Raw genomic sequence first — 15,795 nt, forward strand, 5'->3', positions numbered from 1 at the left:
TAAACGTTATCTTTTTGCTTTGTTATTGTCAGTGGTTATTAACAGAAAACGCGTTCAAATGAATTGAAAATAAATGAGCGTGTTTTTATTTAAATACTAAATAGTTCTGTTAACAAAACAAATCTCGTCATGAATAGTTTTCATTATGTAATATACGCTAAAGTTACACAGGTCATAATTCCCTCTCTTAGACAGACAGACAGACAGACAGACAGACAGACAGACAGACAGACAGATACATACGCACATATACATACGCACATATACGTATACATACGTACACACGTATGTACACACACACACACACACACACACACACACACCTTTTCCTGGGGGATCCTAAGGCATTTCTAATTCCCATATCCACATTCCACTCACTTGCAACTTAATCACTCTCATTGTAGACATGAGGAGAGAGGAATTGAGGAAATGTCAGTTTCTGATTCGCTCCCTACATGCACTGTCCAAATAACAGTAAGGGGACACAATGAGCCATTGCCAGCACAGCAGTTTTTTTCTTTCATTTTTTGTCTCTCTGGAGGTTACCTCTTAAAATAAGCAGTTTGACAATCCTCTGAACATTAATAATAACCTGCAGTCTGTGTTTAGACTGTGTACATTTTCATGCGTTTTTGGTTGTATGGTTATTTTGTCAATCCAAACTACACTACACAGATCCACTATTCTTTAAAATATGGTGAATCACAAAACAAGAAAAACCTCAAACTTGGAAGTAGGCCTAGTATTCATGAATAACTGATCTGTTCAGATAGTTCCGTTCCATTCCATTTTCCAAACCGCTTATCCTATTCAGGGTCGCGGAGCCCTGGAGCCGATCCCAGCTGACATTGGGCGAAGGCAGGGTACACCCTGGACAGGTCGCCAGTTTATCGCAGGGCACATGTAGAGACAGACAAACATTCACGCTCATATTTACACCTGCGGGCAATTTTGAGTCTCCAAATAACCTGAGCTGCATGTCTTTGGACTGTGGGAGGGAACCCACGCTGCTACGGGGAGAACGTGCAAACTCCACACAGAAGGACCACCCGGATCGGGGATCGAACCCTGGCCCCTCTTGCTGTAGGCAGTCAGATCAGGCAAACAAATCAGGCAGGGATGAGCCAAAAACTTGATCAAGAAGAAACAGGCAGGGAAATCCACAGAGCACAGGGGAACAAAGGGTTTAAATACACGAGGGAGGTATAGGTGATTAGACACAGGTGGATTCAATCAGGGGCGGGTAGACAAACACAGTGGTGGGAAAACACACAAAGGCAGGAAGTGAAGTGATCTAACACGAGGGGAGAGGTGAGAAACACAAAATGAAACAGGAAATACTGAAATGACAAAAATAAAGAAATTTAACGACAAAACAGGACGAGACATGACAAACACAGGTGCTGCAAAGAAAAATGGAGGGAACACCACAAAGAGAGGAACACACAAGATGCAGGGAATCTAAAAATATAACCAGAAACAAACTAAACCAAGATCATGACAGAATTTGGCCAATAAAGCAGACTCTCCTTCTAATTAATAGCTCCACTTGAGTGCTAACTTAAAACTGACTCCACCTTCACCTACTCCTAATATGTATAAGCCTTACATACTTCTGTTCATAACAGTATAAATAAGTATTTCTTCAACATGTCATTCATTAACTAACTGCCTCCTGTTGTCTTTGTCCCCAACTCTTCTCACTCTCTAATTTTTTATTTCTTTATGTCTCTTCCTGTCTAGACTCTTTGGTCTGAAGGACATCATCATACCAGGAAACTGCTCCTCACCCTATGACCTAAACCTTAATGCTGATCATGATTGGCCAGTTTACGTCAACCCAGGAATACTGTTCCTCCTCTATATTACCATAGCAACAGTTCTCAAGACAGGATATCATGGAACACCGAACCAGGTATCTGCTACTTCTTCATCACTGGTACCGACTGAAATATGTTACGCATTACAAAGAAAAAAACAAGTTGGCATTGGATATGTGAATGGGTTCACAATTGCACGATGGATGAGACAGCGCTGATCTTTGGCAACAGAGAAAATCTCTTCTGGATGGTTAGCTGTTGTACTTAGCAAGTTAAGATCGCATCACTTACTCTTTGTTTACTTGTTCTTTGATCACAATTACTGGGGGACTTGATGATGAAATCAAGGTTTTTTGCTAATTGTCAACTATTTCAGTCCATATCCATGCATGGCTGCATATGTTTCGACAACATTTAACATCTAAGGACTCTGACTTTATTTGGTAAATAAGAAAGATTCTCAGAGTGTAAAAGTAGTACCGTTTTGGTCTTGGTACCATAACTTAGACATAGTAATGGCCCTAATATTGAAGCTATTCTTATTTCACTAAATAATAACATTAATTATTTTGTATTATAATTCTTACACCTTTTTACATCTCTGACACTCCTTGCACTACGGTACCGGTGAGCAGATACAATTAGATGTGAATGCAATTACAGTTTTCTGCTTTTTCCACTGTTGTTGCTCTTTTGGTTTTAAAGATGATCAGTGCGGGAGATAGGAAGCACAAGCACTTTTATAATTTTTTAACTTTTCCACAATGATTGTAGCGCATTTTTCGACATGTATTTCTTATCAGATGCTGTATTTGTGTGTTCAGCAGGTTAAGGAGGAGCAGCAGAAGGAGAAAATAGAAGAAGAGGTGGAGTTAAGGTCATGGAATCAACAGAAAAATGAATATGAAGATGACACACAGGTAAATATAAATTTCTCTGTCGTTAAGTAATTAAAATTTGACCATTTTAAGAAACTACAATGAAAGTATGGACGAATCGCTTCATATTCAACACCTGAGAGTTATATCAAGTGGAATGAAATCATGAGAAAAAGTCCCATTCTTTAATACAACAGTATTCACATATCCACTAAAATGTGTTTGTGTACTTGTCTGTTTCAGCTAATGCTGTCTATGAGCACAGAAAGCAGCAGAGGAGGAACTATGGCTGGAGAGAGTGAACAAGATCTGGGTATCAAAAGCTCAATTTTTCTCAGAAATCATCTTTGTAACTAAAACATAAAAGTGTATGTCATTATATCATTACAACAGTGGCAAATCTATTCAGGATTTAGATGATTATAGTATTCACGAAAGTTGATTACTTCGATCTGGGAAGACAGTGACATCACTAAAGAAGAGGTTTGACAGGTCAAGAAACAGAGCAGTCAGCCGATCAGACAGGTTGGAAAGAAAGCTCCCAGATTAGTCAAACTTCTGGAGAAGAGAAAACAAAAACAAACAGTAAAACTTTACCTAAACTGTCTGCTGTAAACATCCATCACAGTTTACAGACTCATTGAAGTGCACACAGTTTTCCTGTTCAATGAGGAATTAGCAGCATGTGGTGTGCTCACTTTCAGTTTTACCCCTAAAAAAAGCAGTTGATATGATCTGGATAAATGGTTTGGTTCCATGTTTGACTGCTCCTCTTTTCTTGACCCGTTATTAACGATTAACTGTGTAAGTGCAATGTTATCATCACTGATAGAGATGATGACCAAAACTATAAAAATAACAGCCAAGCTGTAATAAACTTGAAATATCCTTTTTTTATAGACTATTTCAACAGCCTACATTATTTCTCAGATATGATGCTACATGATGTTATCTTGATCTTTCCCAGCTGGTTTTTCTTATTATATGTATTGTTCTACATACTGAGATGATTGTTGATTTTGGCAGGTGCTAGTGGCGCCCCCAGTGGCCCCCAACAGAGTGAAAGCCCGTTTTTCCTGCTGGGAAAGGTGGTCATGCAGCAGAGCTATGTCTGTGCTCTCATAGCCATGATGGTAACTATTCAAATAAACCATGATTTTATACATTTATAAATTGATGTCATCTTTTATAAAAGGCCAATGCAGTATACTTTGCTGTATACTCAATGAACACAATTAATAACTCAATTAGTTAAAGTTACTGTGAGGAACTTTTAACTAGTTATAAAACAGTATCGATTTAATACTGATGCCTCTGTATGACATTCATAAGTAAATATGACCATCAGCGAGAAAATTGTCTATTTCTATATAGTTATTCTTAATGCCTGTCATCGGTGTCACCGGGTCGGTTTCTGTGCGAAATCAGTTGAAATCAAGCAGCTTCAAAGAAACTCCTTAAGCTTAGACCCTAGCAAGGCCTCCAGTCCAGTAGCAACCAGCCCACCGTGGAAGGATCCTGATCCGGTTTCACTGCAGCCTTCAACCTGCAGTCGGAAGTCAGAAGAGAGCTCAGCGCCCTGCAGAAGTGTCTCCTCCTTTGGCCAGGAGCTGAGCATCGCCTCGCCACTCTGCTGGGAGCCAACACCAACATCAACCTACTGGAGACCCAGGCCGTATTGCTGGACTTGCTGAAGAGTAGAGAGCCACGAGAGAACCAGGACTGAGTGGAGCAGACCACTGCAGCTGTAAAATGTTAGGTTTTCTAACACTTGTCCACAGGGACAGCCTAAATCAACACAAAATGAAAGTTACTTGTAGTAACTTTAATATCACAGACTGGTTTTGGCACCTTTGTCTCTTCATGCTGATAGTTACTGTGACCCGCATACAACAGCAACACAAAATGGCCTCCACATCTTTCTTATGTGCTGTTTCCATGTTGTTCAGGTTTGGAGCATCACATACCACAGCTGGCTGACCTTTGTGCTGCTGTTGTGGGCGTGTCTCATCTGGATGCTGCGTGCCAGGTACATGTAGCGCTGACTGAACAAATCAGGATTGATTACCTTTAAATGCTACAGTTTTTATTGATGCTTGGTGATTGTATTAATTGACTCCTATGATATTGCTTGTGTTGGTTGGATCAGGGTTTGGTCTTGTTAGACTAAACAAATACACATCTTAAGTTTTAAAGTGATTTCAACATTTGGATAGATTTTTGCTGTGCACTGCCGATAGTTTGTTGTCTCATTTTGCAGACGACATGCAGCCACGCTGTGCTCTCCATTCATCCTGCTTTATGGCCTGGCTCTGTGCTGTCTGCAGTATGTCTGGGCCATGGAGCTCCAGCCTGAACTGCCCACCACTGTGGGCACCATGAGTCTCAGACAACTGGGACTAGACAGAGCCCAACACCCCTGTTTGAGACTGGGTGCTATGGTAAGATGAGAGAATAGATACTGGGGGACTTGATGATGAAGTTAAAGTTGTGATCTATTATGATCTTCCGTATATTTTTATTCTCCACACAGCACTAACTCAGTTAGTACAGCATGTGTCTTGTTGACAAAATATCACGAGTTCAACTCCTGGCTGTACCAGATTAAATGCTGTACAACAGCCAAAGTCAGTGCTCCTTCACACAGCACCAGCCCTGGATCTGATAAACTCACAATCTATAATCTCACATTTGGAGTAAGTGTACTCTCCTTAATGATATTCCAAGTTTAGCAACAGAGAACACACCTCTGCACTCTATTCCTTGACATAAACAGCCTGGCATCAGGCTTTGTGGGGCAGTTCATTTAAATCAACTCAGCTGTGACTTGGCTCTTTTACATCATCAGTACTGCAAAGGTTTGTTCCTCGTCATTGCAGTCGGGCTCATTAACAGAGCCCGGGACCCCCACTGACTCTGTCATCCCCAGGACAAATTCCCACCGGTCACTCCCCCGCACATCCCTTCTATCACACTCGACACTTTCACACTACACTTCATCTCACTGGTTTATAGTCCTGTTATCTGTTCGTTTATGCACTTTATTTTATATTTCACTTCATTTTATATCTTACTTTATTTTATATCTGTAAATTTTAATATGTTTCTACTTGCACTGATTGTTAAATGTTTGCACCTCCCGTCACGTCAAATTCCTTGAATGTTCAACACACCATGGCAATAAACGGTTCTGATATCCTGATATCTGATAGCTGATCATTTGCATTGGTTTAATAAATATGCCCAAAATAGTTATATTGATTTCAGCAGCTGAATAAAGGGATGGGTCATTTTTAGAGATTTCTTTCTTGAATTTTCAAAAACCCAGTGAACTGAATTATTGCTTTTGATTTTTTTTCATCTCTCTCTCTCTCTCTCTCTCTCTCTCTCTCTCTCTCTCTCTCTCTCTCTCTCTCTTTCTCTCTCCAGCTCCTGTTTACTTTGACCTTCTGGCTTTTAGTACGTCAGTCAGTGAAGGAAAACTTCAGCAGGAAGAGGAAAATTACTACACCACTACAGGAGGTCACTACAGGAGGTCAGATATCTTTTACAGACACACACACACACACATCCCTGTTCCTTGATGATAAAACACTCATACAGCATGTATACAATACAGCCCATAGAGAGTTTCTGATTGGGTTTACAGAAAACCATTAAGTGTCAATATACTCAAATTTACACACACACACACACACACACACACACACACACACACACACACACACACACACACACACACACACACACACACACACACACACACACACACACACACACACACACACACACACAAAACAACGTTTCTGTTTTCTAGCCATTAAAACATGTGCACCAATTGCTTTTTATATAATCCACATAACCAAAAACCAAACTACTCTGAAAACGTTTGACAATACTAAACTATTGACATTCACCTCCATTGTTTTGAGATTATTAAAAATTATTTTAGAAGTAAAATGGGTATACTTTAAAATGTAACAAATATCATCAGTATTTAATATTTAATATAAGTAAAAGTTCAATACCAAACTAAATACCAATAAAACTGATTCTGAAATAAAATCTTGTAGACACCAATGTGAAATCCTTCAGCAACAATTTGCTTTGGGGTGAACATCAGCCTTCTCAAGACCACGTCCTTTCACAAGCGTTCTTTTCATCCTCCTCAGAGGATTAACTTCTCTACAACTCGTTAAACAGTTTTTTTAGTGCCACCATCAGGTAAAATCTTCAGCTTTGTTCGCAAACACAAACTTTCTAGTGATGAAATGTGTTCCTAGTCTGCAGAGCATGACACATGTTTGTTTAACCCTGTTTTACAGTTCTTCTTCCCATGCACAGTATCTTTCTGATGACTTTTCATTTTACATTTTACCATCAACATCTTACTCCTCTTCCTTTCCCGCCTTTCTATCCCCTCATCCTTGTCAAGAGGGGGCTGGTAATGAGTCAGTGCTGAAGGTTTTAGGAGGCATGGTGATGAGCTGTTATGCCAAATACTGGATCTATGTGTGTGGAGGGATGTTCATCATGGTCTCCTTTGCTGGAAAACTTGTTGGATACAAAATCATCTACATGCTGCTGTTCCTAATCTGCCTCTGTCTCTATCAGGTAGGAACAGGCCTACAGACCACCGATTCAGGTTGGCTGTCCTCATTTTTAAAGATTCAAAGCTAATTTAGATATCTCATCAGATATTTTATGTTTTATAAACAGAATTCTCACTTCGGAACAATGTTTGAGTGGGACCCTTAGTATTTTTGCTATTTCCTTTCTGTTTCTTGGTTTTTGACCACAAGTTGAGTTTTGACAATTTTGTTGTCAACACTCTTCAAACGGTTGTTGTTATTTGCACATATTTAGATTTACATGTTAATTCCTCGTGTATTAAGTGATTAAGATCCTATTTCCCAGGTGTACTATTCTCTGTGGAGACGTCTGTTGAAGCTCTTCTGGTGGCTTGTTGTAGCCTACACTATGCTGGTGCTGATATCCATCTACACTTACCAGTTTGAAGACTTCCCTGGATACTGGAGAAACTTTACTGGTTTTACTGAAGAGCAGTACGTTCTTTTACATTCTCTCTTCATGTCCCCTGCTGATACTTATCTGTGTCTGCTTCTCTTTCAGCAGTAGACTGGTTCTGTTATCATTAGTTTGTAGTATGTGATTTCTAGATTAAATAGAACGTTATGATATTTAAACATTATCCCTGCCTAAAGGGCTATTTTAACTGATTCATAGCCCACACACCCCAAAACATCTCAAGCATAACTACAAAGCAGATGGAGGTAATTAGGCTGGTTGTCCCAACAGTTTATATTTGTCTCACAAATATACTGTTGGGTCCTTATTAGCCCCGTGTTCCTTCCACTCTGTGAGCAACATGTACAGTTTCACTACCTGAGTCCAGATTTTATGTGCAACAAAACACAGTAATGTAGCAAAAGGAAAGATGGAAGTTTAAAACTGAAACTGGGGGGCTGTGGCTCTGTCATCCGTGTATGAATATTGATGGGTGAATGTTGACATGTGGTGTACAGCACTTTAAGTGGTCGGAAGACTAGAAAGACGCTATATAAATGCAACACCATTTACCATGTACCTTTGTAATCGTGCTCTTCTGTCCTCCTTAGGTTGGCAGCAATTGGTCTGGAGACGTTTGCTCTGTCTGAACTCTTTAGCAGTATTCTGATCCCTGGCTTCTTCCTGTTGGCATGTATTCTGCAGCTGCACTACTTCCACAAGCCCTTCATGAGAATCACTGACCTGGAGCATGTTACACCGATACACAAGTAACATAACCTTCTCACTCCTAGAACTTATGTCTTAGCACATTATTGAAAGCCACAGTGAATTGGAAGTATGAATGTCTCTACTGTGCCATCTGGCATGTGACTTATTCCTGAATGACACCAAATATCTTGGTGGGCATTTAGTTACAAGTTGGATTTGAATCACATCTGCTGAGAGATTTTAATTAGATCAGGAGAAGGACAAAGGATAAATGAATACATCTGACAATCACCACATTCTTTATAGTTATTGCTAGCTAAAATCCAAACACAACACGTCCTCTTATGATATCATTCTGCTACCCACTACAACCCACAAACTAATGTTTAAATTCGGTTTTACATCATGTGCAGGGTTAACTAGTCACTCCAATTCACATTTGACTGGACTGTATTCGCCCCTGTATTGAAGATGAGTCATCAAAACTATCATAATGTTTTACAAGAAGATAAAAGAGAGGACTTTCTGTTTACAATACTGCAAAGAATATATATATTTCAGATAAATGAACAATTACACAGAATAAGGAAATATTTTGTCTTCTATTTCATGTGTCTTAAAAGTAAACAGGGTCCTGTGGTGATAGTGCTCCATCTATGGAAAGTGAAAATAGAATGAGAGATGCCAAAAGAACAACTGACCATGCTGCAGATCAGTCAAAGTCTCTGCAAGGCATTGAAAACAATACAAATATGAAACTAGTGAATGAACCCACAAATACCTGATCATGTTTCCCGAGAAAAATGTTTTAAGCTATTTTCATTCGAGTATAACAAGACAACATTTCACACCATTAGTTGAATGACATACAGAAATGATCACTACATTATAGCTTAACACCTAGATCATTTGTATGTCCTAAACAGTCACTGTATTCTCCCTCTTATCTAAGGGAATATTTAACTAATCATTGTGAAATTCATTTTACAGACAGAGGTCACATGATACATTTAATTAATCTGCTTTTTGTGGTGGTGTGTCCTATTATCATGTGTCACCTAAGAATTCTACATTTTCCTTTTGTAAGAACTAATGAGACAATCTGCCTCCAGGAAAAAACACAGTGAGAGGACTGAGCAGATTGACTCTGGTAATGTGGGAATGAACTTTGAAGAGGAAGACCCGCTGACTAACATTGATGAGGAATCAGAAGACGAAGGTGAAAAAACAACAGTGGCAGTTTATATTAAAAACACATTTTACAATTAAACTTTTGCTTATTGACACACAAGTTAGTAATTATATTGTTCTCATATTTATAATTACAAACTACTTACTGACACCATTCTGAAATGTTGCATTCTGCAAACTAGAAAGTTAATATTTTGTATTGATTTATTATTATGTATTTGTAATCATTTGTTTTTGCCACATGTGCATTCACATGGTCACCACAATAGTCAAGAACTGTATTGAAGTAAAAGTGTAACTAAGCAGTACCAATACCTTTAGAAACTGATCAGTTTCTGTAGACCAATGCCACAACTCATTCATTGCTTAATGTTGTTCTTTTTTGCAGCATTGCATGGATATTTGCATGATTAGACAAATGCAGTGCTGAGTGGCCTTTCTATATGTTTCGTATTTTGACTATATCTAAAATAATAGTGATGACCCCCAGTTTCTCTATGAGTCTTCCAGCTACTCTGTAGTCATATACAGCGTTGTTACTCCAGGAACGATAGCCTGGTAAGACACATGCACACACATGCATTCTGCATCAACAATATATGTTCCAAACAGGCATGATGTTATGTTTGTATTAGCCATTACAGCAATATCAACATTCTCTCCTGGAGGATGTCGGACAGACAAACGGACAGACAGACAGACAGACAGACAGACAGACAGACAGACAGACAGACAGACAGACAGACAGACAGACAGACAGACAGACAGACAGACAGACAGACAGACAGACAGACAGACAGACAGACAGACAGACAGACAGATACTATCAATAATGACTTGATTTATACCTCAAAATGAATAGTATAGCAGCACCTAGTGGTAGTTTTTGGTGCTAAACAAGTGCACAGCATCACCTTACTTCACATCTCTGGAAGCTATTATTGAAGGCAGGATTGCTGAAAATTGGTGATCACAGGTCACAGATCATTGGTGAATTTGGTTATTTCACCACTGATTTTAACTTATTGTTAAAGCCTTTGTTTCTGATTTATTTTATGACCCCAGTCAGCCAAAGCAGTTATAGAAGACAAAAGAAAATAATTCATAAATCACAATGACAGCTGGTTGAGAACAGTGATTGCTGTGATGGATTTGGTGTGTATTGGACACTTCTGCTAAAGTGTTGCTAGCAATATGAATTTTGAGCAAGAAGTGAGGTTTACATGAGTGTTTTTTTTGTTAAAACATTTATTTGTTGACTTTTGAAGATCTTGCATTTCTTTGTGAGTACACTTCTCAATTTTCTTTTTTTTCTTTTTCTCCCCTCAACCTCTCACTCTTGTTCATCCATCCCTTCTCTTCCCTTGCTCAGTGGAGTTGATGCCCAGTAAGTGGGGTCTGGTGATGGACAGGTTGTTGGTTCTGTCCAGAAGGTTCTCTGACAATCTCACAAAAGTTCAAGTGTTTATCTGGAGGCTTCTGGAGCTCCACATCTTCAAGATGGTGGCCTTCTTCTCTGTGTGGGTTTCACTTGAAGAGGTAATCTGTCTGTCTCTCTGTCTGTCTCTCTATCCATCCACCCATCCGTCCATCCATCCAGAATGTTAACTTAGCAGTGGACTGACCAGTAAACAGAAAATACGTATTTTAGACTGCTGCATTCAACAAGGTATCATCCAACATTTATAACACAACCATTGAGCCAGCCATGAGTCTGAAAGGGGCCACCCATAGAATAATCCTAATGTGTATGTACTGTAGGCCCAAAACTGAAGAAATCTGAAGAACTTTTTTGGCAAATGTGCTAGATGAATGGGGCACTATTTTGGAGCACAGCATCAAATCAGGATCAAAATGTTCAGAACATCCATGTTCAGAACAGCTTGTTTTGGATTTAGTCTGAGAGATGAATGATCTGCACATATATGATACTTGACGTAAAGCTCTTAAACATATAAAATTATGAAAGGCTGCATTATGACCTAAATCTTATCCTCTTTCTTTGCAGCCATCTGTGATGAACCTGGTCTTGGTGGTATTGTGGTCTCTGGCGATGCCCTACAGTCGCTTCGGGCCCATGGCTTCCTGTCTGTCAACAGCCTGGGTGTGTGTCATCATCGTGTGTAAGATGTTGTACCAGCTCAGTGTTGTCAACCCTGTTGAGTACTCCAGTAACTGTAGCCTGGTAAGACACACATGCACACATATTCTGCATCAACAATGTATGTTCCAACAGGCATGATGTTATGTTTGTATTAGTCATGACAGTAATACCAACATACTCTCCTGAAGGATGACAGATGGACAGACAGACAGATATGACTACAATAATGACTATCAATAAATCACATTGAAGTTGCAACAATAACTTTAAAAAGGGGGAGAATTGCATTGTGCATATACATGTGTGAGGTGGAAATAGTAGTGCACAAATTGAATGCAAAGTATTTCTAGCAAGCTTTCTTCATTTCTTCAGGTTTTTGTGCAGTATTGCTGATATCACGGTACTATTTAAAGTCGGAAACAGCTTTACAAGCCTATGCCTATGTGCTGTAAGTTCAATGAAGTCGGAAAATACTCGTTCCTTTTCTCTACCCCTAAGTGAGCTCCTCGCAAGTGGGTGTGAGCTAACTGCAGAACTGTGGCGCGATGAGGTTGGGGAACGAGGAGTTGCTCCATGACTGTCTCATTAGCTTTCACTACCTGATATAAGAGGCCATTTTTCACTGCAAAGTGAGGGTATGAAGGAGTTGACCTGGTTCGCACCACAGTTCCCTCTGGACCTGGACATTTCTTAATGCATTACCAAGGGTTGGCTCCTGTAACTGAGCTGTTCCATACTGCCCTTTCAGCGGTGGCTGTTCCAGAGGGCCAACATCGTCACCTTCACTTGGCCCAGGTTGAGGCTCTGGGTCCTCCGTGTCCCCCGGTGTCGACTCCGTGCCACTAGAGTCTCCTGCCAAGGCTTGGACTATCCCTGGTGAGGGGGGGCATGGTTCTGCACCATTAACACACGATTTATTTATTTCATTATTTTTTTGCTTACGTTTTCGGGGTTCCCGCCTGAGCCTGGTTTGGGCTTCCCTCCACAGCATTTGATTCACCATTACTGGCCAGGTTGGTCTGCGGTCTCCCCGTTCCCCCAGGAGGGCAGCAAAATGGACATGTGGGCTGCTAGCGGACTCTGCTGTGGGCATTGGCTCATCGAGCTTTTCACATTGCCATGAGATATGGCCCACTTTGCCACAGCGATAGCACTGGCCTGCCTTGGGGTTCAGGAATCCTCGTTGCTGCCTAGGTGGATTAACGATTCTATGGGGTGGGCCAGAGTGAGGGTTGGCTGGCTTCGGACCTTTTTGGTGAGGCACACCTGGTCGGGCGGGGACAGAAGTGATAGGCTCTTTACGGGTAGGGCGGAGCATGTCTGAGGCAGCCTGGACCTGCTCCACTGCTTCCACCAACTCTGAGGCCATTGTTCATTTTTTGTGACTGATTACTTTTTTAGCCTCATAAGGCAAAGCTCTTCAATAACGATCCATAATGAAGGTCTCTATAATGTCTGTGGGGCTGCTCTTGTCTGGTTCCAGCCACCTTTTCGTCACTCGTATCAATTCATGCATTTGGGAACGTGGAGTAACTCCATTTTGGAAGGTCCAGTCATGGAACTGTTGAGCCATGCTAAATTTAGTCAACCCATCGCTCCCTTTAACTGGTCATAGCCTTGCTCAATACTGGCCTCTACATCTTGATAAGCTTTAAGTGCCTCACCTGATAGAAAAGGAGCCAGGAGTCAAACCCACTCTGTCTTTGGCCACTCCTCCCGAGTGGCTGTAGCTTCAAACGCATGAAGGCTTCCACATTGTCAGTCTCTCCCAGGATGAAGTCAGCGGCTTTGGGTTTTGGCCTGGGTAACTGTTGAAGCTCCTGCTCCTTCAGTTGGTTGGCCTTTATTTGCTGTTGCAACCCGATTTCCTGCTAGGCCCTCTGGCTCTCCACCAGCATCTGCACCAGTTGCTCCATTTGGGTTGGGTGGTCGTTTGTGTGAAGTTCTGCAAAAAACTGAGTCAAAGCTTCAATATCTTCCGTCCCAATCATCAGCACTTAAGCCCCAGTGCCTACATTCTCCACCATCTGTGACGTCATGAGGGGTCACTAGGGCCGGCTAGGGTGGGGTGGTGCAAGGGAAACTAACAAAAACAGACAAAATCAAAAGGTTCTCAGTATAAGATCACGTTTTATTCTGATTCGGCTAGGCCACTCAGGGAAGTTTCTTTATCAAAAACAAACAAACAAAAAGCGTCCAAGCGGAGACAATAGTTCGTTAAGCAGAACTATGTTAGACAAAACTCAACTTAGAGTGTCCTTGGCTTTTCTCTGACAACCAGGTCTTCTTCAGTTCAAATCCTCCTCCCTCTGGTTCGGAACTTCACTCCATGTAGGTCTCGGAGCTCCTTCACGCCGTGTGCTCTCTCTCATCTCCTCTCCTCCTACAGCTCTCTTAAGTCCGGCCTCTTCTTCTGTGGTGTTTAACGGCAGCTTGCATCAATCAAATCAAAGCAATAAAAAAGAGAATGGAACTAAAGAGGCAGCAGTGCTCTTTCAGGACAATGACCATGGACCCTTACTGCTTCTTCTCTCTCTCTTGTTTTTTTTCCCCATGAGCTAAAACAGCAGGTAATTCAGAGTAGAGTCCCGCTTATGATTTTCTTTCTTTCCTTTTTTTTCCCTCACAGCCTTTAACAAATGAAACCAACCTGCTAACAGAAGAGATGATAAACTCCTCTCTGTATAAGGCGCCAGTAGACCCAGCCAAATGGTTTGGCATCAGGAAAGATGCCACAGTACTGGGATACAGCAAGGTAAATTCAGTTTCCTCAGTGAATAGTATGCCTCTAGTTAGAATTCTACTTTATCAGATTCATGAAGTGAAAAGATTTGGGCTGTATATTTTGTCTAAAACTTTGAATATTATGCCCAAGTTTTAGTACCGAAACCAAATTGATGAGAAAAAAAACATCCATATATATATAGAGAGAGAATTGACTGCAGTTGTGTTAATGTTCATTTCTTGTGTGTGTTGGGTCTGCTTTTCCAGTAAATGACTGAAGTCGTAATTTAACTGGTGACGTGAATGTTTTTTTTTCAGAATCATTTAATAGTGCTGATGTTGTTGGTGTTTGAGGCGACAGTGTATCGTCACCAGTCTCACCACTACCGTCAGCTCCAACGATCTCCCCCCACCATCCTTGCTCTGTTCCCTGCTGCCACCAGGGACACTTTAGACCAGGGCCTCATACCCTGCTTCAAGTACCTGCTCAACTACACCTTCTACAAGTTTGGATTAGAGGTAGCTGGGAGAGATCACCTTATCACTGGGCTTTTTAGTAAAGTAAATTTAATCAAGACAGTTATCGAGGGAAAAAAATTTCACCAGTCACTTTACTTCGAAAACCTAAGGGGAAGAAATACCTACATTAAGGGAATGGGCGGATCTGATACATGGTGTGGACAGAAACTACAATCTGACTGCCTAATATGTCTGAAAGCTACGAATATACTGAAAGGCTTTCCCTTTTTTTCACGATGTCAGAAAAAATCATATATAATCAAAAAACACACCGTTTGTTGCATTTAACACCATATAGTAATGTAAATCAAATGAATTCATGTCCGACCTGGTCGGCATACAGTGAACAAAATGCCATGAGCCTACCATGTATACTCCAACACAATAAACAAGCTTGACATTCACAAATTATAACCCCAAACCCAGAGTCCCATCAGTCCCAAAAATCCTTAATTCAACTTAAATAGTCCGATAGTAAATAAATTCCCAAGGCCAAAAATAATATTAATAACAGGTGGAAGCTTGGCGAGAGGCCGCTGTTCCGTAATCTGAGAACCCACGCTATCTCACCACAGTCCGTTTAGTTGGTGGGTCTTTCTTGCAGTAGTGAAGTTTCACAATTTATAATACACAATAATAATCTGTCTGTCTGAGCGCTCTATACTCTCCGCCACATCATTTCCCCCCTGTTTCATTTTATACGAGCAAAGAAAATAAAAATAATAGTAACAATAATAAAAACCCGATTCATAACCTATGTTAATATTGCAGGCCTCTGATAACACTTGCAAGTAATTCAATTCAATTTATTTTATTTTGT

At 40.6% G+C, this 15,795-nt stretch overlaps 1 protein-coding gene across 1 annotated transcript in view; it reads left to right on the forward strand.

Moving 5' to 3' along the window:
• piezo1 (piezo type mechanosensitive ion channel component 1 (Er blood group)) overlaps positions 1–15,795 on the forward strand; it is a 96,028-nt gene that overhangs the window by 42,714 nt on the left and 37,519 nt on the right. The window contains exons 7-21 of the mRNA XM_079279863.1: positions 1,744–1,915; positions 2,645–2,740; positions 2,942–3,011; positions 3,725–3,831; positions 4,648–4,727; positions 4,959–5,139; positions 6,128–6,233; positions 7,134–7,312; positions 7,616–7,764; positions 8,338–8,496; positions 9,550–9,656; positions 11,001–11,167; positions 11,637–11,813; positions 14,362–14,487; positions 14,775–14,975. Coding sequence (XP_079135989.1) covers positions 1,744–1,915; positions 2,645–2,740; positions 2,942–3,011; positions 3,725–3,831; positions 4,648–4,727; positions 4,959–5,139; positions 6,128–6,233; positions 7,134–7,312; positions 7,616–7,764; positions 8,338–8,496; positions 9,550–9,656; positions 11,001–11,167; positions 11,637–11,813; positions 14,362–14,487; positions 14,775–14,975 — 2,077 coding nt within the window. The remainder of the gene's footprint in view (positions 1–1,743; positions 1,916–2,644; positions 2,741–2,941; positions 3,012–3,724; positions 3,832–4,647; positions 4,728–4,958; positions 5,140–6,127; positions 6,234–7,133; positions 7,313–7,615; positions 7,765–8,337; positions 8,497–9,549; positions 9,657–11,000; positions 11,168–11,636; positions 11,814–14,361; positions 14,488–14,774; positions 14,976–15,795) is intronic.

This window comes from Melanostigma gelatinosum, assembly GCF_949748355.1.
Source record: "Melanostigma gelatinosum genome assembly, chromosome: 12".
Lineage (NCBI taxonomy): Eukaryota > Metazoa > Chordata > Actinopteri > Perciformes > Zoarcidae > Melanostigma > Melanostigma gelatinosum.